General features: G+C 42.6%; 1 protein-coding gene across 2 annotated transcripts in view; it reads left to right on the top strand.

The window, feature by feature from the left end:
* The window catches only part of mta1 (metastasis associated 1), a 45,389-nt gene that overhangs the window by 14,997 nt on the left and 2,906 nt on the right, over window positions 1–27,486 (top strand). For both annotated transcript variants that reach the window (XM_034111765.2, XM_034111766.2), the window contains exons 4-16: window positions 8,847–8,973; window positions 12,693–12,756; window positions 13,071–13,188; window positions 15,750–15,852; window positions 18,629–18,728; window positions 19,372–19,560; window positions 21,229–21,303; window positions 21,758–21,816; window positions 22,373–22,626; window positions 23,597–23,748; window positions 24,620–24,809; window positions 24,888–24,977; window positions 25,870–26,025. In XM_034111765.2, the coding sequence (XP_033967656.1) occupies window positions 8,847–8,973; window positions 12,693–12,756; window positions 13,071–13,188; window positions 15,750–15,852; window positions 18,629–18,728; window positions 19,372–19,560; window positions 21,229–21,303; window positions 21,758–21,816; window positions 22,373–22,626; window positions 23,597–23,748; window positions 24,620–24,809; window positions 24,888–24,977; window positions 25,870–26,025 (1,677 nt within the window). The remainder of the gene's footprint in view (window positions 1–8,846; window positions 8,974–12,692; window positions 12,757–13,070; window positions 13,189–15,749; window positions 15,853–18,628; window positions 18,729–19,371; window positions 19,561–21,228; window positions 21,304–21,757; window positions 21,817–22,372; window positions 22,627–23,596; window positions 23,749–24,619; window positions 24,810–24,887; window positions 24,978–25,869; window positions 26,026–27,486) is intronic.

Below are 27,486 nucleotides of genomic sequence, written 5' to 3' on the forward strand. Positions count from 1 at the left end.
CGACAAAAATGATGACAATGATATTGTGTAAAAAAAACTTTACCACCATTACGCAGGAGCAGAAGGGGGGGTTGTGACACTATTTCACATTTGGTAGGGTACTGTTATAATGACACAGATGTTGGGTGTCCCTTCCTGAGTCTGGACACATATGGATGGAAATTGTATATTTTAGAGTGGATGGCTGAGGCATTACATGTGTGTTAAAACAACAGGTGATCTCTGTTTTGGATTTATAAACTTACCACAGTCATTTAAAAGAACTCTTTCTTAGCATCTGTTCTCTTGGGAAACTGATGGTTATCCATCTTCAGTATAATGTTAGTGGTCAAATACCACAACCAGCCACATCCTGACAGACTCTGGTCGTAATTGTTAAATTACTCATCCTTACAAGCCACATAAAAAAATGCAAAAAATGAAGAGGAGAATCCTTTTAGAGTCGTGATGCTTCATGATTCATGAGTGGTGTGCACATAGGATTAACAATAATAAATAATGGCTGTATTAAAATGTTGTGCATGACTTGTTCTTAATATGTATTCAGTGGACCACTTTCTGGAAATATGCAGATGTGATGACTTGCAGTAAGGATAAACATGACTCAGTTCAAGATTCAATTATTGTTGAGGTGGATATTTGAGGTCGAAGCTATTATTGTGTATTTCAATTGAAATATTTACATAGTTTTGCTTCAAACTGAATAAAATGTGTACATTTTTGTAAATACCAAAATGTGTGGAGACGTGTGGTGCAGTGGGTTGTGCGTTGGTGTTCAGATCAGGGGGTCGCAGGTTTAAATCCCACTGCAGTCAGCATGTCGGTGTGTCCCTGGGACACTTCACCACAAATTGCTCCTTGGGATTGCCCACAGTGTTGTGTATGTAAGTCGCTTTGGATAAAAGCGTCTAACAAGTGACATGTAATGTAATGTAATGTGTTAGTAAGCTTAAGTGCCAGGTAATGCTTTTCATTAGACATGGTCGGAAGAAACGTAGTATGTTTTTAATTGTTTTTATATTTTGGGTCTATTTTAGATTTTGAAGATAGGCAGAAAATCAAGTTACGTGATGAATTTTGAAAGGACAGAGGTGCAAAATAAAATAAGGTCCCTATTGTTCACAGTGCTTGCATCAAGTACAACCACTTAACATGTCCATCAAACATAGCCACCGTCTGTAAAGCTAACAAAAAAAGATGAGGCTAATCACATCAATGGTAAAAAATATGTTTTTGTTGATTTAACTCCCTCCACCATTCATAGTAGTGCTGTCGTACTAACAATAAAAACGTGTGTGTGTGTGTGTGTGTGTGTGTGTGTGGATTGTTTTGTTCTGTTGGACCACACAGCATCAGTGTGTGTGTCTGTAAGACTGTTTTCTTTTTACTCAATTATTATTTCTCCAAACAAATGTGTGAGGCTTCCGGTTTTTAACCCAAAACAATTATAGGTTTGTTTTTTTCTTTAAACTTGATTTCTGTCAAGTTTATCCAAAAAAAAAAAAAAGAACCTTTTAACTCACCTTGAGCTTAAGGAGCCCTGAGTATTTTTAAATAGTATACTATAGGCCGTTCCTCTACATGCTTTTTTTTGGCTTTGCTCTCTTTACCATCAGCAGTTCGGCGAGGGGCTTCCAGACATTTGCAATATGTAAAAAATGCATGGCAGAATTGGCTGCGCATCGCATGGGTGTGGGCTGTATCCTGTCTGTGTTTCTGTAGCTGCAGCTCCCTGTGTGTGTGCGTGTGTTTGCATGCTTTGGTCTGCTCTGCATGATGACTTGATTTTTTTAGCTCTGTCACAGAAGTCACTGAAGGGGTGCATTTAGGTCATTTTCCTTTGAATTGAGAGAGAATGGCAGTCTTATGTGTAAGTGTGTGTGTGTATGAGCCTGTGTGTCTTTATGCGTGTCTGCCGTGAGTCATTGATCAAATATTTTGCTTGCAGAGATTCTGTGCACTCCCTCAATGGGGCCTCCGTCTCCAGCTTTAGCCCCTCCCCTCTGAGCGGAGCTGCCTCCTGAGTGGTCAGCTTCTGTGGCGGACTTGGCATTTTTACCTCCTTGGCCCCTCCCTTCAGACGTTTGAATTTGCCATGACCAAACCTTTTTTTTTCTATTTTTGAGATGTGGCTCCTAGCTCCCATAAACAATGGACAATAATGCTGCCAGTGACCTGATGCTCAAAAAGTGGAGCCAGTGAAGGGGTGCTGGTTGTGGCGCAGTATATTAAAACCACTCATTTTCTTTGCCTAGGTCATAAACATGTCACATCACTTTTTTTGGATGCTTTTACTACCTTTTTATAACTTAATTCAGGATGGCACTTCTTCCTAGTTGTTGAATCAATGGAGCTGCACCGCGGCACTATATTTAACCTGAGATGATATCCTACAGTCAGAGGATGAATTTCTCATTTGCATCTGCAGCTGCAGAGCTTTATTAGCTGTGTCCTTATCAGCCCTAATGATTAGAAAGTGGAGAAGGCAACGTCCTCGCCGCATGTCGCCACAGTTGTTATGGTGCACAAAGAGATTTCACGTATTGCAGCAGCTTTGACGTCTTACTCGTTTAAAGGTGGGGTGAGTACGTTTGAGAAACCGGCTCGAGATACACTTTTTGTTATATTCCATGGAATGCTCTTAACATCCCGATAGCAATGAATATCTGAAGTGCTTTGACAAAAAATCCATAACATTTTTTTGTGGAAGCCGTAGTACTGTAAAAAGCACGACCAATTATTTTAGCCGGCCCGGCTAAATTAACTGGATGGCCTTCCTGCCTGTCAGCCTTCCATCTGTGCACACACTTATCTCGTGCCCTCATTGGTCATGTGCGCGTTCGTGTGTATTGGAGGAGGGGCTCTGTAAGGAAGTGGCAGATTTTTTCCGGCGGTGTATTTTCAAATTCTAGCGCACTCGAGCTGGTTTCTCCAAAATTACCTACCCCACCTTTAAATATTTTTTCAAAATGTACTTACTTTGTATGTTTTTCAGTATGTGAAGGAGGATATTATGCTTAAAAAGTTTGCATTATGTGCTTACCTTTCTGCTGCTAAACTTTAATTTGAACTTAACTTGATTTCATATGCACTCCAAAAAACTGGTTTCTGGGAGAACTAACATTGAGTCAGGAAACGGGAAAACAGGTTTGATCAGTGCTGAAGTCTGATTACTGTAAGACTTATGTTTACATACATACCAGCCTACTAACTTAAACCAATTACAGACTTTGTTTTTTGTTTGTCACATTTTTTGAGATTTGACTACAGTTACTTAAAGGGGATTAAACAAATTCAAATGTGTTTATGAGCTTGTGAAAACAGCTGTTTAATGTCTTCTGTTTATCTGGAGGAAGCTTTGTTATGTCTGTGGGAAATATCCCTTGTGAGGTAAACAAAGTTATCTGGGCTTGGGATAGAGACCGTACATTTTGAGTTTTGCAAAAACTGTGTGTGTGTAAACTAGAAACTAGAAGGAGCGGGGGGTGGTAAGGTATCTTTAACACCATGTTGAGACAAAATGTCACAATAATACCACAACCAAACTCCCAGATGGTGTCTTCTCTCATCCAGTATTGATTTTACATTGACAGATCTTCCCGCTTTAGAAAGAACCGTGAATGAACTGTTTCTCAATGGTTTTTGAGCAGAAGCATGTAGCTGTCTGATTCACTGCCTCTCAAACGCTTACTGTATCATGGAGGCGCAGTCAGTCTGTTAAGGGGATAGCGGTCTGCGGTGCTCTCCTCACCCTCAGGCCTGCCCTCTCCTTCCCCCTCCCCTTGCCGTCTCTCAGCCCTGTAAGGTGACCCATTCATCAATAATTGATAATTGGCTGGGACAGGTGAGATGGAGAGGCAATTTGTAGAGAGTATGGTGTGGGTGCAGTGCCAGGAGATTGGCTCAGAGGAGAAGGACTGAGGTTGGGGAGTTGAGTTGCTACTCAAGGACGCTCAGCCAGGATCCAGATGGAGGAGATGATGTACCACACAGTCTGGATACTGTGTGTAAAACCATGCATATGTGCGTACCAGGGTTTCCGCTAGGATTCTTTGTTGCCGGTCAAATCTGGAAAGAATTAATTTTACCGGACAAATTTGAAACTTACCGGTCATGTTTCAATAATAATAATAATTGTGTGCAGAGTTTCCGTTAGCAGGTAATTACCGGACTATGACCGGATATGCTGGTGTTTAAAACTCAGTTAATGGGAGTCATTTTTATATTGCTTCAGTTTATAATCGTTACAGATCGAAAACTTCAGATTCATTTTTCAATAAATGATTCCACAAACAACATAATTATTACATTCAAACAAATTACATTATTCAAAAGTTTACATTAACTTTGGATAATAACACGGGAGAAACGGATCCTCTCTTTTCCCCTCTCCCTCTCCCTCCCTCTCTCCTGACAGCCCGTCAGTTTCTCATGCAGCTTGCTAAACAGTGGGCGGGGCTTCAGGTGATCATGCAGAGCTGCGTGCCTCCCTCAGACACAGCAGCTGATCTCTGATCTCTCTCTCGCGTCCGGTTACACTTCACTCGCGTTTATGTCCATATCGATCAGATCCAGCTCTCCTGGTCGGCCTTTATAGAGAGCACCGATCAAACTATTAAGAGTGAATATCGGCCGATAATGATCGGCGGCTGATCGATCGGAGCATCCCTAATTATTACCGGACATTTTGACCAGCAGGTTTTTAATTTACCGGTTTTTAATACATTTTACCAGCTTTTTTCCTCCGTCCTTAAAGGTGGGGTAGGGAATTTTGGACAAACAAGCTCGAGTGCGCTAGAATTTGAAAATACACAACCGGAAGAGATCTGCCACTTCCTCACAGAGCCCCTCCTCCAACACACACGAACGCGCACATGACCAATGAGGGCACGAGATCAGTTTGTGCACAGATGGAAGGCTGACAGGCAGGTAGGCCATCCAGTTACTTTAGCCGGGCCGGCTCAGGTGATTGGTCGTGCTTTTTACAGCGCCACGGCTTCCACTGATGATATTTTTTTTTGTCAAAGCATTTAAGATATTCATTGCTATCGGGATGTTAAGAGCATTCCATGGAATATAACAAAAAGTGTATCTCGAGCCGGTTTCTCAAACTTACCTACCCCACCTTTAAGGTATTTTCTTTAAGTTAAAATAATCTACTCTTGTCTGCATTTGTATAATTTAATTTCCTTTTTTATAATCTATGGTCAGTGCGAGCTTATATATTCAGATCTTTTAGTTTTGTTCGCAGTGTTTGTTAGTAGCTGCATTGCCTGAAACAAGTGTGTAGTTTTAGCTTTTCAGAAATATTATACAGACTTTTTAGGCTTTATTAGGCAGTTGCTGCATCACACAGAAAATAGCCTATTGAAGGGATGTCAAGGTGCCGAACATGAGTTCAGTTTGTGTCGTGTTCTATTTAAGTCTATGCTGATGGCTTTCAAATAAAGTTCCCCCAAAATTCATAACATCATAATAAGAAAACTAATTGTTGCCGCATAAATCATCTGACGTGTCGGGACCTGTCTGATTCAGCTCGGTATTGATTGTTAAGATCTTTGTAACATTTTCGAAGAGAGAGACGGTAGAGATAGAGACGATAGAGATAGAGACGATAGAGGAGAGAGAGAGAGAATCTATAGATACTAGCGATGAATAGATATAGAGGAGAGAGAGATAGAGATATCAGAGCTCGATATAGCGATCTGGAGAGAGATAGAGATAGAGACTATCTCTATAGCTCGCTATCTAGATACTACTCGTCTCTCTCGACTCTTCTCGTACTGCTGCTCTACTCTATCTCGCTCGATCTCTACGCTCTCTTCTAGAGAGACGAGAGAGAGAGAGAGAGAGAAAACACACCAATTTCCTGCAGGAAAGCCTGGATTAAAAGTGTTTACTCTAAAATTGTACATCTTGCCATCGGTCTGCTTGAGAGCTGTTGTTTAGCTCTATTTAAAACTAGTCTCCGTTAGAAGAACAGACTGCGACAAAGTTCCTGTGTAACGAAAGCTGTCCATCAGTTGTCTTTTCATTCATGTTTAAACTGATTCTCTGTCAGAAAATGACTGTGTGTGTGTTCCCTACGCCCCCCCCCGCTCAGTAAAAGCTAGTTTGGCCAATAATTAATTCACTTCTTTTGCGATGTGATTCAGTTTGCAGTTTTATAGATTTTCATGCCTAATGTAGGGGAAACTCCAGCAGCAGTCAGGAGCTCATTATGAGCCGCTGAGCCGGATTACGACTGAAACACGAACCTTAAAATGACAATTTAAATATGTACGAGCACAACATTTAATATTTAGCTACTCGCATGTTTTTATCATCACATACACACACACACACTTCATGTTTGTCTCCCCACTTCACCCTTGTTCCCTTTGTATTGTTGTTTTTCCCTTTTTATTAATAACATTAGTCCATATTTTGTTGCGCTTACATGGCAGGATGTGTGTGTGCTCTGAGTGCTGGGCAGAGGGAGTGAAGGAGTACTTATTGATTTTGGCCACACATCTCTTCTCCTGAAAATCCCTTGATTGCTTTTGTTCTGCTCCCCGTCTCCCTCTTTCTGTCTCGCTTCCTCTAATGAAACTCCAAATGAATTGGAGCACGTACTGACTGCTCTTCCTCCTCTCTGTTGCACTTACTCTCTCTACCGCTCTCTCTCTCTGGCTCCCCCCTGTTTTCCCTGCTGATTTCTCTATTGCTCCCCTTCCCTTCCTCCCCTCTTCCTCGCTGTCTCTCTGTCTTCCTCCCTTTGTATTCTCCAATGTGTCTCTCTGTGGATCTATTTTCCTGTCCATCTCGCGTTCTTTTATCTTCTCTTTCCGCTTCTCCCACCTCCATTTCCTCCTCATCCTCATGTGAGGAAGCGTCGGTGATGTTGCCTACAAGCAGTGGTTAAATCTATTCTTATAGGATGACTCAGACGCATAGCCGACTCAAATGGGCTGATAGCCCTTCAACTGCCGCTCTGTCCACCCGTTTTCAGACTGATTATCCAAGAGTTTTTCACCATCGATTCTTTTTGTCCAGGGCACCAGGATACTCAAGGTTACACCTGCAATACAAAAAATCATCTTGGAAATTCATGCTCCTGACACAATGCAATATACGCTGTGGTGAATTAGTAACAATTCATTCAAGATCCCCAGCCTGAAAGGAAACTGCAAGTTTTGCAAAGAATGTGAAAACATATTTTCTTTAGGCGTCAAAGTTGGTGTGACATCCTTAGTTGAGTGTTTTAAATGTTTTGTCAGTGATTCAGCAGCATATAAATTACTCTCAACTCCATTGCACTGGGGTGACGGCAAACATGACTGAAACTGATACCTCTCACAGATAATTCTCACAGTCAATCAATCAATCAATGTTTATTTATATAGCCCAATATCACAAATGTTACATTTGTCTCAGTGGACTTCACAGTTTGTACAGAATATCAGTATGACAATACGACACCCTCTGTCCTTAGACTCTCACATCCTACAAGGAAAAGCTTCCGGAGAAAACCCAGTTTAAAGGGAAACATGGGAGAAACCTCAGGGAGAGCAACAGAGGAGGGATCCCTCTCCCAGGACGGACAGACGTGCAATAGATGCCGTGTGTAAATTGAAAAGATAATACATTTGTAACATAGGTAGTCCAAATGTTTGGAAATGCATGTGTGTATAATAGGAAGATGAATCCACGAGGATATCCATCCAGGACGGATGATCCAGGACCACAGCCACGACTCAAGATCCAGGGCTCGCGATCCAGGACACAGGACCGCAGGATCATCCATGACTCCGGATCCCGGCGTATATAGACACCAAAAAGAAAGACATTTGGGGAAGCTGGGTTAATCGGAACATGAGAGTACACAGGTATAGACAGAGAGAAGGAAGAAGTAAGATGTCCCCCGACAAACTAAGCCTATATCAGCAAAACTAGGGGCTGAATCTAATCAGCCCTAACTATAAGCTTTATCAAAAAGGAAGGTCTTAAGCGCACTCTTAAAAACGGATAGGGTGTCTGCCGCCCGAACACAAACTGGAAGCTGGCGGGCTTAAACTAAAATGTGTTCTTGTTAAGATATAAAAGCAGACATCGTACAAAGACCTTTCTGGTCTCCTACAGAGCTGCAGCCAGGATTGGTTCATACTGAATGCACACAAATCCAAGCAGGCTGATTATCAGGAAGAGACCTAACATTTCTGTTCATTTGGTTATTTTTGCCATTATTAATTCATTGCAACTGTTTGCTCCAAGTAATTCACATAATTAAAAGTATTAATGAATCAATTCTGCTGGGAAAATCTGGTTAATTTGAGTTTTTAATTATTTATGCTTCTTCAAATTCCAACACGGCAAGTCTCAAAAAGTAGATCTCTCCATCTTTGAGTTGTGTTCAACTTTTCTCAATGGAAGCTACAGGATCCCCTGCGGTGTCCTTTTGCTGCTCTAAATGGATAACAACAGAAGAGTACACTCGGCAATGGTGATTTCTCTTGAGATTACCTAAATAATACTGCAATGGAAACACAGTTGGAGGAGGGCATTAAAATGATGGAGCATCCTGAGTGGTGTGGCATGACTTTTGTATTCAAGTTGTGAAATACAGTAATGGAAGAGAAACTCTTAGCCAGATTCATATCGCAGGTCACATGAAGACATAATCAGCGGGATACATGTACAATTCCTGTACGCATACACGAGTCCCTTTCCCCGAGGTCTCTATTGTTCCATCATGTGCTTTAAATCTCGTCTCATCGCCTCCCACTCTCCTGTTTCCCCTGCGGACGTCATTCTTCCACCTCATTCGATGGGTATACGTTTGACCTTTGACCCTCTCTAACCCCCAGGGGAGCTGGAAGAGGAGATGGAGAATCCAGAGATGGCGGAGCTCCCCGAGAAACACAAACACCAGCTCAGACACCGAGAGCTCTTCCTGTCCCGCCAACTGGAGTCTTTACCTGCCACACACATCAGGTACGCTGCTGCCCCTGCGCCACGAACCATCTGTTTCACTTCAGCTTGTTTTGCTTTCTTTCGAGAGTTTTGGTCACACACAGAGCGCTGTTTTGATAACACATACCGATACCAAGCTGTGACTGAGGCAATTCCTTTGGGCTACTAGTGGCTCCCAAAACATTCCCCCCCCCCAAAAAAAAAAACCTCCTTGAAATTGATTGTAAACAAACTCAAAAAAAATGTGGTAATGGCAAAAAAAAATACAATTAACTTGTATCGATGACAGAATACTTTTCCCTTGATTTAAAACAAATAAACATAGTCATTTAGACTGTTACATTTTAAATTGTCCTCCTTAAGATTTACGGTCCTGGTTTATTTGTCTGTACCAAAAGAGCCATTTTGTCTCCTTTTCTAACAATTTGTTTTGTCTGACGCTGCAAAACATATTTGATAGCTTATAAAGTTGTATTTATTGTTACATCATAGACAAAAACTCCCTTTTTTTGCATTTATTATTTATTACATTATAAAATTGTTAACCTCTAATAAGAAACAAATAACTCGTATAAGGAGAATTAAAAAAAAAAGAAAAAAAAATACACAGGCCTACTTTAAAATAAACAACACAGCACTTGGGGAGTCCTCTGCACATTTGAAGAAAATTAATATAATTAAAATGGGCCCACTTTGAAATAACTAAAACTTATAGCTGCACCCTAAAAAGAGTTTACTGATTGAATGATGACTGAAGGTCGTCAGCTGTCTTCCTCTTCCGTGTTTTTCCTCCAACTCGTAAAGGCTGCAGCACCTTTGACAACTTCTCTCCACATATCAAACATAGCGGTAAGCCAGCATCGTTTGCTGTGAAAGCAGATAACTCTAACCACGCAGAATGAAACCCTCTGTTCCTCCCATACTTTCATTTTCTTTGATTTATCCAGAGTTCGCTCATCGAGCCGGGGTCAGGTTATTCTCCTGCAAGAAAAGGCGCTGGCGCGGGACCGTAGCAGGATGTGACGCATATTTGAGTTGACCTAATTAAAACCGTTTTGATTTTGATTTATGTGTCACAGTATCACCTCAAAATACAAGATACGAAACATTTTCAACCGTGCAACAACATTTAAATAGTCCGACAAATACTTTTATTTGATTTCCTTCTTATTTTTGTCTAAGCTCAATGGAGCCAGAGCAGAGGGCTTAAAGAGCCGCATGCACCTCGAGAGCCGCGGGTTGCCGACTCCTGATCTATACGGATGTTAACGGAGCAGCCAGTCAAACTCACATTTCTATGGTAACGGGTCAATACTTAGCATGCACAGCGTTATTTCTTTAAACTACAAACCCAAAAGCAACAAAAACCCCTTTCTTTTACTACAATCTAGGATCAGGACGAGCAGCATATTCTAGCATTTCAGAACTTTTGTTTCTAAAATCGATGAATACCTTTTTGAAAGTAGTTGCAGGTCATTTTTCGCTCGATTTTAGACTGATTTACGTAACGCTGCAGCTCCATTGGGAACAAAACCCCAGGTAGCATTAATGTTGATTTGCAGCAAATGCTACTTTCATCTCGATCCTACTGTGTTTTTAATGAACTTTGACACATTAGTCAAACACTTTGTGTGGCTGTGAAAACGTCACTCCTTCACTCGGAGGATGATAAGATTATTTATTGATTCCTTCACTCACATTATCTGCTACACATACATGACGGCCGAAAGATAGTTTGGATCAGCTTTCGGTCTCAGACATAAAACAATCCTCTGAAATGCAGGGAGCACAATGAGCACGACATGTCAACAGAGAGCTGTGTCTACATATAGAAATGTTCTGCTCATCAGGGAGCAGCTCCAGGCAATCCCACATAATCATTACCACCTTATTACTTGACATTTCTGAGGACTGGCTGTGAGAGCAAACTGACATCTGCTTGAATAAAAATAACCGTAATGAGTCGTTTTGTTTAGAGAACAGGATTCAAATCTTGATTTAAGTTCTCTGAGCTGACACCTCGCTCCGTGCTGCAGCAGCGAGGTGTCAGAAGGTGTTCCAGTTGATCACCCTGTTCGCCCGGGGCTAGAGAGGTATGAATACCTCGCTGGTAAATAATTTGGAGACAGACCTAATGCTGCGTTCAGACCGGACGCGATGCGGTGTTTGGGGGCGGCGCGATTACATGTAAAGTCAATGCAGAGACGCGATCAGACGCAAATTCGCTCCGACGGCGCGCATGAAGCGGTGGACGCGAGAGTTCCATTTTTTCAACTCGGGCGTCAAATTCACGTGACACGTTCTTGCGGAAGCCAATCAGCGGTGAGGATCTCAGCCTGCCGTCACTGACGTTCAACCAGAAAACATCAGCCATTAGCTGTTAGCAGTTAGCACACAGAGATCACAGCTCCTCATATCTGTTCAGAAACTGTACAAAAGTTAAACAAGAACAAACCACAGACTGTCTGTGTCATGGCGAATACGGTCGCTGGTTTATTTCTGTCTGTAGGCCGTTGTTATGAGTGTGGAGTGAGCATATACAACGTTAGCTTAGCCTGGTCGACCCGATCTTCATTCAGAAAACAAGCATTCTAAAAGGTTTTTCGCCTGCTGTCTGTCTGCAGACTTGTCAAAGCATTAATTCATGGTTTTTACTAACCGGTATCAGTATGTTGTTTTACGTCGGCATCATTTAGAAACGTGTATTACAATTTAATCACGGTAAAATATGTTCATTTTGTTGTAGTTGTAGCCCCCGAGCCAGCGCGTCTTGTTTGAATGATGCGAGTAAACACAGCTGGCAGCCGCGGTGAAACTCGAGCGACTAGAGGGAAGCGAATATTCGCATCGCGTCCGGTGTGAACGTAGCATTAGTAGTGTCAACACACTCAAATGAACGTTCTCGACCAGCTGAAACCAAATCCAGTGTTGTTGCTACGTACGCTTCCTTTGTATCTAAAGCTTTAAAATCAAGCAGTTAACTCACTTTTGTTTACTCCCTGGTAATGCTGTCGAGCATCTACCTTCTCATAAGAGAGACTAAATGCTCTGACTGCAACAAGAGCATCCCTCTTTCACTGGTTTAATTCCAACAGTCACACAGCCTCTGACGGGTTCCATGTTCACAGACATGTTGATGACATCCAGATATATGAATCAAAATGTTAATTTAATTCATTTGTATAGGTTATTTTCTTTTCTTATGATTTAATTTCCTCTTTTATATGGTCTCTTTAAATAAAATAAAAACAATTATGTAGGGAGGCGTGTGGCGCAGTGGATTAGTGCGTTGGTGTTCGGATCAGTCAGCATGTCGTTGTGTCCCTGAGACACTTCACCCCAAATTGTTCCCGTGGGGATTGCCCACAGTACTGAGTATGTAAGTCGCTTTGGATAAAATGTATGTAGTGTAAATTAAAATATTGAAAGTTTGGAAATCAAACACATTTATCATTCCAATATGTCCAAAAAAATCTCACTTATTTTCCTTTTTTGGGTGTTGTGCAAAACAAAGAAACAACACTGCATTGACAACGTTTCCATCGCACTACAAATCAATGTAATTGTTGCTGCTTGTTAATGCATCCTACACCGAGGAGTTCTCTCACACAGTTTAACCAGGGTACGCAACTCGTGAACGTTAGGTCCTGCGTTTCACATTTTTCCCCCTTTCATTCTCCATGTTCTCTCCCTTCTCTTGTTCCCTTTCTACCTTTCCTTACATCCCTTCTGGGCTCCAGGGGGAAGTGCTGTGTGACTCTGCTGAACGAGACGGAAGCCCTGAAGTCTTATCTGGACAGAGAGGTACGTACCATCAGATCTTCACGCTAAAAATAATACGACGGGATCTCCTAAACTTTGATTAGGTGGGCGAGATAACTGATTATTTAAAAGTGTGTCTGTGAGAAACGTATGAGTTAAGAGATTCTTGTTTCCAGATGAATTATTCAATGTGTTGACCCAGAATGTTCTTTTCACATACAGTAATGAGGAGACGAGAGACTAGCAGAGGGGAAGATACACACGCACACTCCTCTCTTTCGCCTCTCCGTTTGCCCGTCTCGCTTCCTGTTTCTTTCATACCATCCTCACGCCTTCCTGCCATCTGTATTTCCCAGGATGCCTTCTTCTACTCGCTGGTGTATGACCCTCAGCAGAAGACCCTGCTGGCTGATAAGGGGGAGATCCGCGTCGGGAACAAGTACCAGGCCGACATCACCGACCTCCTGAAAGAAGGTACAATATGCTTTTTGTTTAATTGAGTTTTCCTAGAGAAGCTTATTCACAGAGCAACACATTATAATGCTCTTCCTTCAGGGGTCTTTTTACCCTCCTGGGTACTGAATGATTGTTTGGAGCAATCTATCCTCAACTTAAATTAACTTGTTAACTTTTCATGTTTTTGTTGCTGTTCAATTCTCAGGGAAATGTCATTAAAGGTGGGGTAGGTAAGTTTCAGAAACCGGCTCGAGTGCACTAAAATTTGAAAGTACACAGCTGAAAAGAATCCGCCCCTTCCTTCAGACTTCCTTACAGAGCACCTCCTCCAACACACATGAACGCGCAATGCACGCCCAATGACGGCAAGAGATACATTTGGGCGTGCACGAGATGGAAGGCCGGCTAAACGGATTGGATGTACTTTTTACAGCTCCACGGCTTCCACAGATGACATTTTTTTATGGATTTTTTGTCAAAGCACTTCAGATATTCATTGCTATCGGGATGTTAAGAGCATTCCATGGAATATAACAAAAAGTGTATCTCGAGCCGGTTTCTCAAACTTACCTACCCCACCTTTAACTGTATGCAACCTTTTTCTGCCCCAAGCTTCCTTATGAACTCACTTTCTTTTTACAAGTAAAGTTATTTAAAAAAAAAAAAAAACTAACCTTGGTTTCCATGGCTACTAAACAGCACAATTAAATGATAAAAAGCTGCCACAGTGACGCCTCCTAAAACCCAGAAGTAAACTCCTTCCGGTTCCTTCGACAAAAACGCAATGCCATTTCTCCATAAGATTTTGGAAAATAGCTGGAAATCAGGTCTGTGGTTGAAACGCATTTAAGAGACGGATCACGTTTTGTTCAGCCGGATAACATCCACACGTCTACCCTACTTTCTAATCGTAAATCTAGTCGCCAGGAGCAAAATGCTAACGTTATGCTATAAACAAACTACAGCGGAGTCGCTGCTTCAACATCACGCCAACTTAAGATCCATGTTAAAACACACAGATTCTAAATGGTAAAAGTTGAAGTGTTTGTTCTAACAGTTTTCAGGAGGCGGGGACTTGCTTTCAAGCAGAACACGGGGAACAAACTTAGCGCGAGTGTTTACGTGTTCGGTGTAATGACGTAAAACGGCCTCGACAACTTCTGTAGTCCTATTCAGCCACTTGTTAACAACCATCGTTTTTCAGACACGTAAGCTCTTCAAAAACCACTGCTGATGGATTTAATGCCGTAGAACAAAACGTGATCCGTCTCTTCAATGTGTCTCAACCACAGACCTTATTTCCAGCTATTTTCCAAAACCCTCCGGAGAAATTGCTTTTTGTCGAAGGAACCGGAAGTGGTAAAAAAAACGTACTTTCGGGTTTTAGGACGCGTCACTGTGACACTCTATTTAGAAGAACTGATTAATGTTAATGTGCTGCACATTTTAAAGTCACCCCGCCAGTATTGAAAGGATGGGGTGCCTCATTTGAATTGAAAATACATTTTATTGTAACGTTTACTAGAAAACTGGTTCAAGTTCCCATTTCCCTGTTTATAAAGGACAACCTGAATCATCTGACTATAATGAGCCCTGAACTCAAATATCGTTGGCAAACACAAAATTAATATCTGCAATTTACCACATGACAGCTGTTTAGTTTTAAGCCTTAATCTGAAGGTGCTCTCATAAAGTCTACCCCCAGTCATCTCATTCTACGGGTAAATATAGTAACTCTTATCTTAAAATAGAAGAAATGAGTATTACTGTACAATAAATAAAGCAGCTTTTACTAACTAGTGTCATTAAGGTTTTCTCCATTAATCCCTCTGAATCCCTTAGAGAATCAGAAACACTCAAATTAGCTCATGTTTAGTTTCCCTCGTTTGTGTTTTTTTAAGTTGAAAACGTTGAACCGCCACAAAATGCATGATAGAGTGCAGAAAATGCATTCATAAACTGCTGCCACTGAGCTTGGTTTGCATTGAAAACAATGGAAGCTGCTTCTCGCTGTCTGAAAGCATCTGAAAGCTCAAAGTAATGCGAATGTGGCCTAATTATAATTTGGCTAATGAGATTATTCCTTACACTTGCAACGAGTGTTTTCTTCTTTGTAACTTCCATAATATACAAAAAAAAGTCTTATCCTAGCAAATCTGAAAGATATGATGTGCCAGTGTTGTGTTTTAGATATTCAGCATTTCAATTGTGATTATTTCTCAGCCAGATCGTGTTTAAGTGTTTTGACAGAATCGTATTCTTAGCATGTAGGAAAACCTCTGAAATTTCAATTAGCCACTGTTGGGACTCCAAGCTCTCTAATTAAAGCCAAGTTAGCGAAATTCTGTTGCTTTTTTTAGAAGTTCAGGCAGATTGGCAGCCTGACAGACCCACCTATTAAACTGTGGCATTCATTATAGCTTTGCTCAAGTCAAGTGATTTGAAAAGAGGGAAAAGCAGGAAGAAAATCAAACATCAGGGAATTGGCACATTTTTGTTGCACATGTGTGGTCGGTAAGAAGCATTGCAGCCTTGAAAAGTGTCTTTAACTGTGTCTTTAACTGCGTCTGTGTGTGCAGGTGAGGAAGATGGCAGAGACTTGGAGAAACTAGAGGAGAAGGTCTGGGACTATACCAGCCTACTGACGGAGAAACAGATCGACCAGTTCTTAGTAGTAGCTCGGTAAGTCATCACAAAAGTGCAAAGGATTACAAATAATCTAAAAGAGAGAGAAGAAAATATACATACATCGTAGGGCTGTGCAATTAATCGTATTTTAATCGCGATTACGATTATGGCTTTCGACGATTATGAAAACAGCATAATTGAGAAAATACGATTATTTTGCTGGGTGCGCTTTCGCCCCTCCCTAAAAGCCCACTCGGCCACGTGGGAGTGACATGTGTTGTGAGTGTTCAGCGCGAGCGAAGATGTCAGAACAAGAGCAGCAACTCGTTAAAAAGAAGGGTAAAACTATTTCCACTATTTGCAAGTACTTTGCCATTACATTTCACATCGCTAAAGATATGTGCCCAGTTAGCACTGTTAGCAACCAGGGCTTCAAGCAACTTGTCAACACGTTGGACAAGCGTTACGCGATGCCGTCTCGGTATTATTTCAGCAGGTCTGCGCTGCCTGCACTATACTGTATGACACATGCCGTGGGGAAGTTGAGAGAGATGTGGCTTCAGCTGACTACTTTGCGACCACAACGGACCTATGGTCTAGCCCAGGGGTGCCCAACCAGTCGATCGCGAGATGTGTCTAAAAATAGAACAACAATATTCTGTTTGATCGTTAATGTCCTGTAACATAATCTTCCTGTGCTAGAATAATGCACTTGAACGCATCAAAGCTTTGTGATTGGCCGGCGTCACCCCATGTGTCGGGGCGTGGCTGAGGGTCTTCAGTACATGTGGCTTGTCACCTGCCTGCGCTCATCTCTGAAACCAGACCATGTAAACAGGCTGGTGTTTCTTGCATCTTTAAGAGATGACATGAGCAGCCCTACCAGCATTTGCCATGGTGGCCTAAACATTTTTATTTGGTCTTAAATTGTAGTTCAACATTTATTTCCTGTTACTTCTGGACCATGACGGTTGGCCAGCCTTCAACGTTTAACTGAGTGGAATATGTTGAATATGTTTTACAAAAATGTTGGCTATATGTTAAGGAGTTTTCAGTAGGTTGTGACAGTGCACTGCATCATATTTGATTTAATTTATTTTGGTCCAATTTATTTTTATTTATCATATTAATAATATATGTTTAGTATAGTTTTGGAAGTGCGCTCCAACATATTTGTTGATCTTGTTTATTGGTAAAATATTATTTGTTTTAAAGTTCAATAAATGGTCAATGAATAATCGTCAAAATAATCGTGATATCAATTATTGACCCAAATAATCGTGATTATGATTTTTGCCATAATCGCACAGCCCTAATACATCGTGCTCTGTGGCTGGGAGTTAGTTGAGAAAATGGACTCTCATATATATTTATGATGAATATAAAGCCTCATCCAAGAGAACTTTTGCTTAGCATAGCCTGCAAAGCATAAGGACTGAAACAAGTGTTAATCCACTCACCAACACCTCGGATGTGCGTTAATTAATATGTTACCTTGTTCTAAATTTCAGCTGTATAATTTGGTTGCAGTTACATTTTTCTGTGATGACAAAACTTAAGGTAGTTTTACCCACATTCTCATGTTGAACCATAACATGTCTTTTTCACACTTTCTTACAGATTAGACAGAAACATATGGTTAGCTTTAGATGCCCTGGTGAGTGAATTGGTTACCTTGCAGCAGAGTTGGCTCGCTGCTTCCAGTCTTCATGCAAAGCTAAGCTAACCGTATCATGGCTCACGCTTCGTATTTAAGAGCTTTGTCTATTCATAAAAGAAAATACGCATATTCCTTCAAATGAGAGGTTGTTGCGTTTTTCAGAGCTCCTCATAGCACCAAGCAAAAGTGTCCATGTGTCCCTTCCTCATTAAAACATTTGCCTTTTATTGGCCTTGCAATTTTTCTCGGTGTGTGCTTGCTAGTCCGATTCTCTTGACAGTGATTTCCTGATGGCGCTTTGAGATAACTTTTGTGGCCCGAAGTCAACTTGGACTCGAGGAGAAACTGATGGATGGATAGATTTTAGTGGACAAAGGTCAAGGTAAAAGGGACCTCACAAAACAAGTATTTTTGTGGCCACAACTTAAGAAAGCAGAAGCTTATTATGACAATTTCACCATGCTAGGATAAAATGACAAACTGATGACATGGAACTTAACTATTCAGTGTTGGGGAAATATTTTCCTGGGCCCATACATTTGACCCAGTTTATCAGTCTGTACTGCCCTCAATGAGCACAGGCCTCTAACCTTGGGCTGCTCTCAGTGTTTTGTCTGCCTGTTGGCATCAGCTGATCTCTATCAGCTATTATACTGCTTTATCTTGTTATGCACAATGTTGATGCTTCTCTCAGAACTAGCTAAATACATGGGTCTGGGGTAGAGATCTTCAGAGTTGTGAAGATCTGTGTCACCTCGTGGCACACGACATGTCTTGTGAATTCTCCGGCCGAAGCTCCAAATAAACCATCAGTGTTTGCCATCAAAGTTCCTGCTCTCCCCGTGTCTCTCGGAGTCTCCCTTGCTTTAGAAGTTTCCATCACAGTCAGTGATTCTGGTTTTGAGCTAGATATGGTTGCTTAGCAGTATCATCACATTCAGTTCAAATTGGCTGCAGTTCCACTTGCTCTGCAACACTACAACACTGAATATTTAATCATGACGCACTGGACATCCTTTCTTGCTGTGCACAAATGGTTCAGAAAAAGGCTGACGGAAAGAACTATATCAATGACTAAATGGAGATGGTGAAAGTAAAACCAAAAGTAGATTCTCTATCATGCTATGTGTACATTTTCTTTATCATTGACATCATATCTGTGTCCTGTAGGTCGGTAGGAACCTTCGCCAGAGCGTTGGACTGCAGTAGTTCAGTCCGGCAGCCCAGCCTGCACATGAGCGCAGCTGCGGCCTCCAGAGACATCACCTTGGTGAGAAACTTACACACACACACACACACACACACACACACACACACACACACACACACACACACACACACACACACACCACACACACACACACACACACACACACACACACACACACACACACACACACACACACACACACACACACACACACACACACCACACACATCAAAGCGGCCTTGGGTTGAATCAGAATCACACTATAGAGGGAACATTTAGCAGTTGTGCTAATCAAAGAAAGCTCTTGTAATGCACGTGTGTGTTAGTGATTCTAGAGCCTTGTGTGTAGTTATCCTCAACAAGCGCTTGGCCCCAGAAGCCCGGTGTGGGTCTATTCTGCCCTAGATCTCATTCTCATATATAAAACATAGATGAGAAGCTACACACACACACACACACACACACACACACACACACACACACACACACACACACACACACACACACACACACACACACACACACACACACACACACACACACACACACACACACACACACGTTCACAGCCCAAAGCCTTTGAACAAGGGGCTGCATATACAGTCCATGGACTCAGTCATCCTCCTCCCAACAAGTCAACAGAGAAGTTTCAAACAACACTAACGGGTCATGAGACTAACATGTGTTCATATGTTGTGTTCAGTTTCACGCTATGGACACCCTCCACGCCACGGGCTACGACATGACCCGGGCCATCTCAGCGCTGGTGCCTCAGGGAGGGCCCGTCCTCTGCAGGGATGAGATGGAGGAGTGGAGCGCCTCGGAGGCCAACCTGTTCGAGGAGGCGCTGGAGAAATACGGCAAAGACTTCACCGACATCCAGCAGGACTTTGTGAGTAGCTGACCGATATTTAAAGGAATGGTTTGATATATTGGAGGTTGCAAGAAAATGTCCGGGCACATAAACAGCTGTTGTTTGGACTATTTTGGTGCTGGTAGGTGTTGTTGCCAAAACTATATCCTAAAGCTGGGGTTTTGTCAATGGATTTATTTTATTACAATCTCAGAAATCATAAAATATCTAACGTCAGAACCACCAATTGGTTGCTAGATGAAATCATCATGATTATCAGGCTATGTGTCGAATCATTTCTTAAAATCATAAAGTGCAATTACTTAGATTTATTTTATTGTATCCGTTAACAGACATTAAGATTCAATCAAATGCATTGGTTTAAATTAAGTTGTGGTAACAGATAAAGAGTGGTATTGATTGCAGCAAGAAATGGAGCAAGGTGTTGAATTGTTCTCACTATGTCTATGTGGCTCGGGCCTTTTTTTAAAGACTGGTTTTTCTTATTTAATTAAAACTGTACGCAGTATACATTTATTGCTGCTTCCGAACGCAGTGACCACCGTGTTAAGGCCTTACTGTTCCTGATCATCATTGAGTTATTTAGCTGACGTTCCACAGATTATCTATTGAGCACAATAGTCGTCTTATAAACTAAGAGTGCAGCTAGCCCACAGTAAAGAGTGAACACTTTTGAAAGCTAAGCACAATGAGCATTTATCCCCAGAAACATTCCATAGAAATATCTTTAAGACGTAAAGAAAACAGTTAATGTAAAGCCAAGAGAAACCATATTCAGCCTGAAGTGTGTGTGTGTGTGTGTGTGTGTGTGTGTGTGTGTGTGTGTGTGTGTGTGTGTGTGTGTGTGTGTGTGTGTGTGTGTGTGTGTGTGTGTGTGTGTGTGTGTGTGTGTGTGTGTGTGTGTGTGTGTGTGTGTGTGTGTGTGTGTGTGTGTGTGTGTGTGTGTGTGTGTGTGTGTGTGTGTGTGTGTGTGTGTGTGTGTGTGTGTGTGTGTGTGTGTGTGTGTGTGTGTGTGTGTGTGTGTGTGTGTGTGTGTGTGTGTGTGTGTGTGTGTGTGTGTGTGTGTGTGTCACATTGTGCTCGGAGGCTCTCACTGTGTGCGTCACTCCTCCACCTGGTGGCCGAATGCTGTCAGTGCGGCTCTCTCTGGCTTCCTCCCCGGCCTTCTCTCCAACAACAGGGCTCCAGCACCATGTTGGGTGGGGCCTCCACTTGACGGATCATGTTCCTTTCAAACTTCTCCCAGGGAACTTTACGGCTCCAGTGGGTTCAAACGCATCATGTGACCAGTGGTTATACAAAGGAACTCTTGACGGATGATTACATTTCAGTTGAAGTGCAGTCAGGGCTCCTGCACTTTAGATCGCCCTCTCTGAAGAGACCAGGGCTGCCATCTCTCTAAACTCACATTCAAAAACCCTCATTTTTTAGAATTGCTTTTTATGTGACTTTGAATTATGTTTTTACTTTGATTTATCGGTTTTACTCTGGGTTTTATTATGTGTGTAGCTGCTTTGTGCTTTTAAACAAGCCCTGTTTTCACTGCAAAGGGCTTTCTACCTGTATTTGAAAGGTGACATTTAATAAAGTTTGTTATAAAGACATAGTATTTTCTCGTGGGAGATCAAATGTGACGGTGACCTTTCTGAAAGTTTACTTTGTGCCCTCTCCTCTCTTTTCCTCCAGCTGCCCTGGAAGTCCCTGACGAGTATTATTGAGTATTACTACATGTGGAAGACCACAGACAGATATGTACAGCAGGTAAAAACATCTATTATATCTCAGGCAGTTAACTAAAATCCTAATCAATATTTGATCAATTATAGTAAGCTATATATTTTGTATTCTTTAAAGCAAAACAAGTGTAACAGTTGATGTTTTTGTTCCTTCCTGATGGCCGTTTATCTTCTTTGAACTAATTTACATTTGACTAGTGTTTTCATCCTTTTTCTCGCCCAATTTAAGGCCCAAAATAATTCTTACATTTTCTTTTACTTTTTTATTCTCCCTTCACAGTTTGGCGTGTTTCAGCTCGAGTATGTCTGTCGTCAGATTTTTTTTATATTAGAAATGAGTCAGTTTAACTGTCTTGAAATCGATGTAATCCATATGGGGTATTGTTGAAGATAACCTCACCTTCTTTCTCTCACCTCCTCCTCCTCCTCCTCCTCCTCCTCCTCCTCCTCCTCCTCCTCACCCCCTGTCTCCGCTCCAGAAACGATTAAAAGCAGCCGAGGCCGAAAGCAAGTTGAAGCAGGTCTACATCCCTAACTAGTGAGTACTCTGCACGTTTCTATGTGGTTAAATAAAATACATCAGATCATTGTGTTGTCTCAATACATGGATACATCAACAAGGGTCGCACACAGTCCAGTTTTGGAAAACGGTCAATCTTAATCTCCATGATGTTTTTTAATAAGGTTAAGGATACGTTTGCCTGCTTGACTTTCAACCTAATCTGGTGGACATACAAACTAATAATGTTTTAGTATTTGAAATGAAGCGAGCACATTGATTTCTCCTGCCGTATTACACCATTAATGTGATGCACAGATTTGATTTGGCATATTGTCAGTGGATGGCTGAACCGTTGCTGTAATGGGTAGGAAAGATGTGTCATTAAAATAGCAAGGCTTAATCAAACTTGGAGTAATTAGAGTAAAATAGGATTGGGTCCAGACCTGTGCTCGGTTGGCTTATAAGTGTCAAAGTTAAACATCTGCTTCTGTTGTCAGAGCTAGGACACTTCACTTGCAGTAGACTATACATGTGCTCTAATGTGTTTATATGTACTGGTCTGACCCTCTCCCTGTTTCTGTGCCCGCTCCAGCAACAAGCCCAACCCCAACCAGCTGAGCAACAATTTAAAACCAGCTCTGGTCAATGGAGTGGCGGTTGCAGGTGTACCAGGGGTGCAGGGGGTCCCGGGGGTCCCAGCGATGCAAGTTGTCCCAGGGGTCCCAATGGTGCAAGGTGTCCCGGGGGTCCCAGGTTTGCCAGGAGTCCCAGGTGTCCCAGGGGTCCCAGGGGCTCCAGGCACGGCGCAGATCCCCGCCCTCGGCAGAGCCTGTGAAAGCTGCTACAGTAAGTCACTGACCTGTGGGACCCTGCCGTCATGTTCCTGCAACACATGCTGCTTGAAATCTAAAACAAACATTGGGGCTTATTCGTAAGATTCCTATAATTGTGGTAATAATTCTCGAGAATTCACAATTGCAATTATATTTAAAAGAGTCTAACAAAACATGCGCTATAATCAGCGGTATGAAATGTAAAATGTCAGAGAGTTTGAGGCGGTTGTGCTCTTTAATTAACCAACACACCAGGTCGGTCTTTTATCCACTCTGGAAAATGTGGTGGAAAAACAGATTGAGAAAATTGCTGGTTTAATGTGGAGGCAGGAACAAAACAAAGAGAACTTTTTTAGTTTAACCAGTTTAATGTACTCTGCTATAACTGTGGGGATGTGTTCTTTGTGATGTGCATCTTAATTGGTGATACATAGTTTCAGTGTATGTCAAACGTATGGCATTTTATTCCGATTTTTAACTTGACATACAGCAACCAAATACTGAACTGATCCAACAGGGATTACGCGGGGGTATCTATTGACCCATTATATTTGATGTCGTAGAACAAAACGTGAACATCTTGGAAGCTTGTGTCAACCACAATTACAAACTCGTTCAGAAAACCATTGACTTCGAGACAAGGGAAGTGTTTTCCGGGTTCAGGACTCATTACTGAACCACTCTATTAACATTTTCAATTTAAAAAGGATGTTCTCAGATCCACGCTGTAGTCTTTGTTTGTGGCACACACATATTACAAAATACAGAGGAGAGAGGACAGCATTACGTGCCCTGCAGTGTTATTTGGGTTATTTTAGAGGCTGTAGTTAATTCAGTGATGAATGATTAAAGGTTGTGTTTTCGCCTGCATGCACATGAGCACATATTGATGATTATGTGTTGTTGGCTTATATATACAGTCTATGGTTGTTGCACTGCGCTCACTTTCCTCTGTCTCTGTGTACGTGTGCGCGTGTGTGTAGCCAGCAGCTCCTACCAGTGGTACTCCTGGGGCCCTCCCAACATGCAGTGTCGTCTCTGCGCTTCCTGTTGGACTTACTGGAAGAAGTACGGCGGGCTGAAGTTGCCCACAAGACTGGATGGAGAGAGACCTGGACCTAACCGCAGCAGCATGGTACAATCTAACACACACACACTGACCCCATTTACACGGACACGAAACGCAAACGAACCGAATTCGATATCAAAAAAGTCTTCCGTTCACACGGATACGGCTCAATAAACGTGTTCTGTTTATTCTCCGCGTGGATTTAGCAACATGTAGTTCTCCATGTCCACTTGTTGCTGATGGTTGTGGTAGAGGAGCTGTAGATTTTGCACTAACATCTGTCGCATGCTGTAGCATGGTCAGTAGCTACTGACCATGCTACAGCAGTGAGCAGCAGAGGCGGGGCTATTTGGCCCCCCAGAGCGTTCCGTCCGCAGATCTATCCACCTTGGGACCCGTTATCGTTTTAGGGGTCCGTTTCCGCGGTTCCGTTACGGCCTCGTGTGAACGAACGGGCTATACACAAGAGAAAAGTAGCGGATACAACCCGCTTAGTTACCGTATAAACAGCACCTCACACACACACACAAGCTTTACTAGAAATGTAGTTGATTTATTCTGCAAACAACAGCCTTACAGTTTGCCTAAAGCTTTCCCCTGCCTTTAAAGGAGTTGTTCATCCTCCTGAGAAAAACCTTTCCTTCTATCCTCTTGTAATCTAAGGTAAAGTTTGCACTTCATTAGGGCATCTTATTTTCATTAACTCTTAAAAAAAAAAAGTATGTTTTCATCCAACCAACTGTTTCAAACTCAGATATTCTGTTTGTTATCATGTATACCAAAGAAAAGCTTTTATTCCTTGTTGTTTTTGTTGGAAAATTAAACTTCTATATATATATATATATATATATATATAAATTAAATTGTACTTATTAGCCATGTAAATGGTTATATATGAATATTTGTGCTGACGGTTGTGTATCTGATGTCCCTGCAGAGCCCCCACGGCATCCCCATGCGTCACAGCGGCAGCCCTAAATGTGCAGTGAAGACGCGACAAGCTTTCTACCTGCAGACCACCGGCCTGACGCAGATGGCACGGCGCATCTGCCATGACATCATCAGGCCGCGGTTTCTGGCCAGGCACCCCTACCTCCCGGTCAACCTAGCAGCCATAAAGGCCGAGTGTAAGCGTTTCTCTCCGTCCTCCATGTAGACTACGTCATTCTTTACGTTTTTACTTACTGTTTCTTTTATGTCTGCAGGTGCCATGCTGTTGCCAGATGAGAAAAAAAAGCCTGCACCACTGAAACCTGTGGACCGTAAACCCCTGGAGTCAGTGGTGCGGTATTTAGGTAATAAAAACTTTATGTGGAGTTTCTATTTTCAGTCAGTTTTGCTCAAAATTAAAAACAAAGACATTAGCAATTTGATATCTTGTTCTGCTTCAAAGTTGAAACAATTCTGTCGCTTATAGCCGCGTTCACACCGCAGTACTTTTCCCACTTTAGTTCCGATATAGTTCCGAAATGTCGCGTTCACACCAAAAAGAGCCGGAACTAAAATTAGTTCATCAGAACCTTTTTACCCCCTTTTCCGTCCCTGCTAGAGAGCAGGGACTTTCGTGGGAGAAAAAGGTTCCTATGTCTGATTGGCTGGGCGGATTGCAAACCACGCCCCGTAAAACTCCCAATAAGTTTTGTGAAGCCGCCATTTTATTATCCTAGCATTAGCATTATTAGCATTAGCCCAGCGCAGAAACGCAGAGAGACTAACTTATGGCAACACAAAATAAAACATGGGAGCGGTGGAGATGAGGAGGTGTCGGCGTTCTGGCGATGGGACTCCGGGCGGCAGTATACGCCGTGAAGTGGTTTGCGGCCTGCCAGTAAACCCAAAGCAGAAGAAGAAGTGACTTCAGCGGCTTCATTTGCCTAATCCTCCCCCAGGGACTTATTCCGGTGTGAACGCGATCTGTACTTAGTTCATGAGAACTAAAGAGTTCTCATGTACTAAGTTCTCATGAACCTTTGTGGGAAAAGTACTGCGGTGTGAATGCGCCTAATGATAACGTTATTCCTTTTTGTCAGGGTTTGTAAGTCTCTTAAAATGTTGAGAAATGCTCATGAATCAGATTTCCTTGGAGATGATACCACCCTGTGTAATCCTCTGGTATCTTTTTTACTCTGTTTCTTTCTGCCTCCACCTCTCTTCCCGTTTCCTCTACTCTCCCTCTCTCCCTAACAGAAGCACATCCCCGTCCAGCCAAACCAGACCCTCCGATCCGTGGAGCGTCCATCTCCACAGGCAGCCTGACGCCCATAAAGGCCTCCCCCATCCTCAACAACGGCTCCCCCACCATCCTGGGCAAACGCAGCTACGAACAGCACAACGGACTCGATGGTGAGTGACAGGAGAAGAAGAATTGGGAGGGATGAACCGCTCTTTAATGGTCTCACATGCAGAGCACACAGTGACATGTGTTCTCTGCTTTTAACCCATCCCGGTACCAGGAGTCTAGTACTAGGAGCAGTGGGCAGCTATTGCACAGCGCCCGGGGAGCGGTGGGAGTGGTGGGAGGGGTGTCCGGTGCCTTGCTCAAGGGCACCACGGCAGGGCAGGAGGTGAACTGGGACCTCTCCAAGTAGCAGTCCACACTCCATATCTTTAGGTCTGGTCGGGGACTTGAACCGGCGACCCTACGGCTCACAGTCCAAGCCCCTACTGACTGAGCCACTGCCGGAGAGGAACTTCTTAGTATATATTTATATTTAGGTTTCCTTACCGCCTTCGCTTCCAAATATTTAACTTTCACTGAGCTCCATATGTTAAATCCTGATTATTTTGAACAGGGCCGCCCCTCCCAACACGCAGATCACGCGCCTCATCTCACGGAGGGGGCCTCATCTGAAGCGCAAATGCGGTGCAACTTTTATGCGCTTATGCGGCACAATTACTGCAAGCGTGCCACAGTTTCGCTGCTGCGACGCTCCGGCGCGTGCTCCACTAGCACATGTCACATCACGTAACTTTGCGTGGGGCCACAAGTCGGCCAGGGGCGGCCCTGATTTTGAACACCATGGTACTGTGGTAGAGCTCTTTTGGTCGTTAAAGTCTTGACTTTATCTTCCACTCAATATAAAACATCACATTTTGCGTAATATCCTTCATAAGAAATGTATTTTCACCCTCAAATATGACTATACTTGTCACCTGGAATAGTACTACCTGGAAGCAGAACAATGTTTTAATTTAGGAAGGAAAATACTTGGATCTGGACCGGAAACAAGGCAGAGGGAAACCGTTTTAACATATTCTTTCATGACAAAGCTTCATATAAATTATTATTATTAACTGCTGTCATACAAATTAAACATTTATTAAATACACATAAATTGAAGCTTTTGATACCTTTCCCAAAAGCATGATTATTTGAATATATAGATGAGCGTAAAGGCATGTCTGAGCTTCATGTTTACTCTGTGGAGATCCACCGCCGCCGGCTCCAGAGTTAGTGTTGTGGTTTTAATTTGTCTGGGTTGTGTCCCACTTTCCCCTCTCCCCCGTGAAAAGAGAGAGGGGAAGAGACAGACTGAGAGATCAAGAGAGGGAGAGTCTGCTAGAGAGAGAGAGAGAAGAAGAGGGAGAGAGACGAAGAGGAAGGAAGAGGATCATCCTCCTCGCTGCTTTGGCTGGAGGCTACAGTCTGTGTTGTCATGGTAACAGAGAGGAGAGGAGGAGGAAGTGTGTCCTGAGGGAGAGGAGCTTCTTCACCGGTCTGTGAGCCGTCCTCAGGCCCAGGCCGGGGGGGGGGATTAGGATGGCAAGCAGCCGGGATCAAGTATGAGCAATTAGTTTTTATTC

Source organism: Pseudochaenichthys georgianus, chromosome 22 (assembly GCF_902827115.2).
Source record: "Pseudochaenichthys georgianus chromosome 22, fPseGeo1.2, whole genome shotgun sequence".
NCBI lineage: Eukaryota > Metazoa > Chordata > Actinopteri > Perciformes > Channichthyidae > Pseudochaenichthys > Pseudochaenichthys georgianus.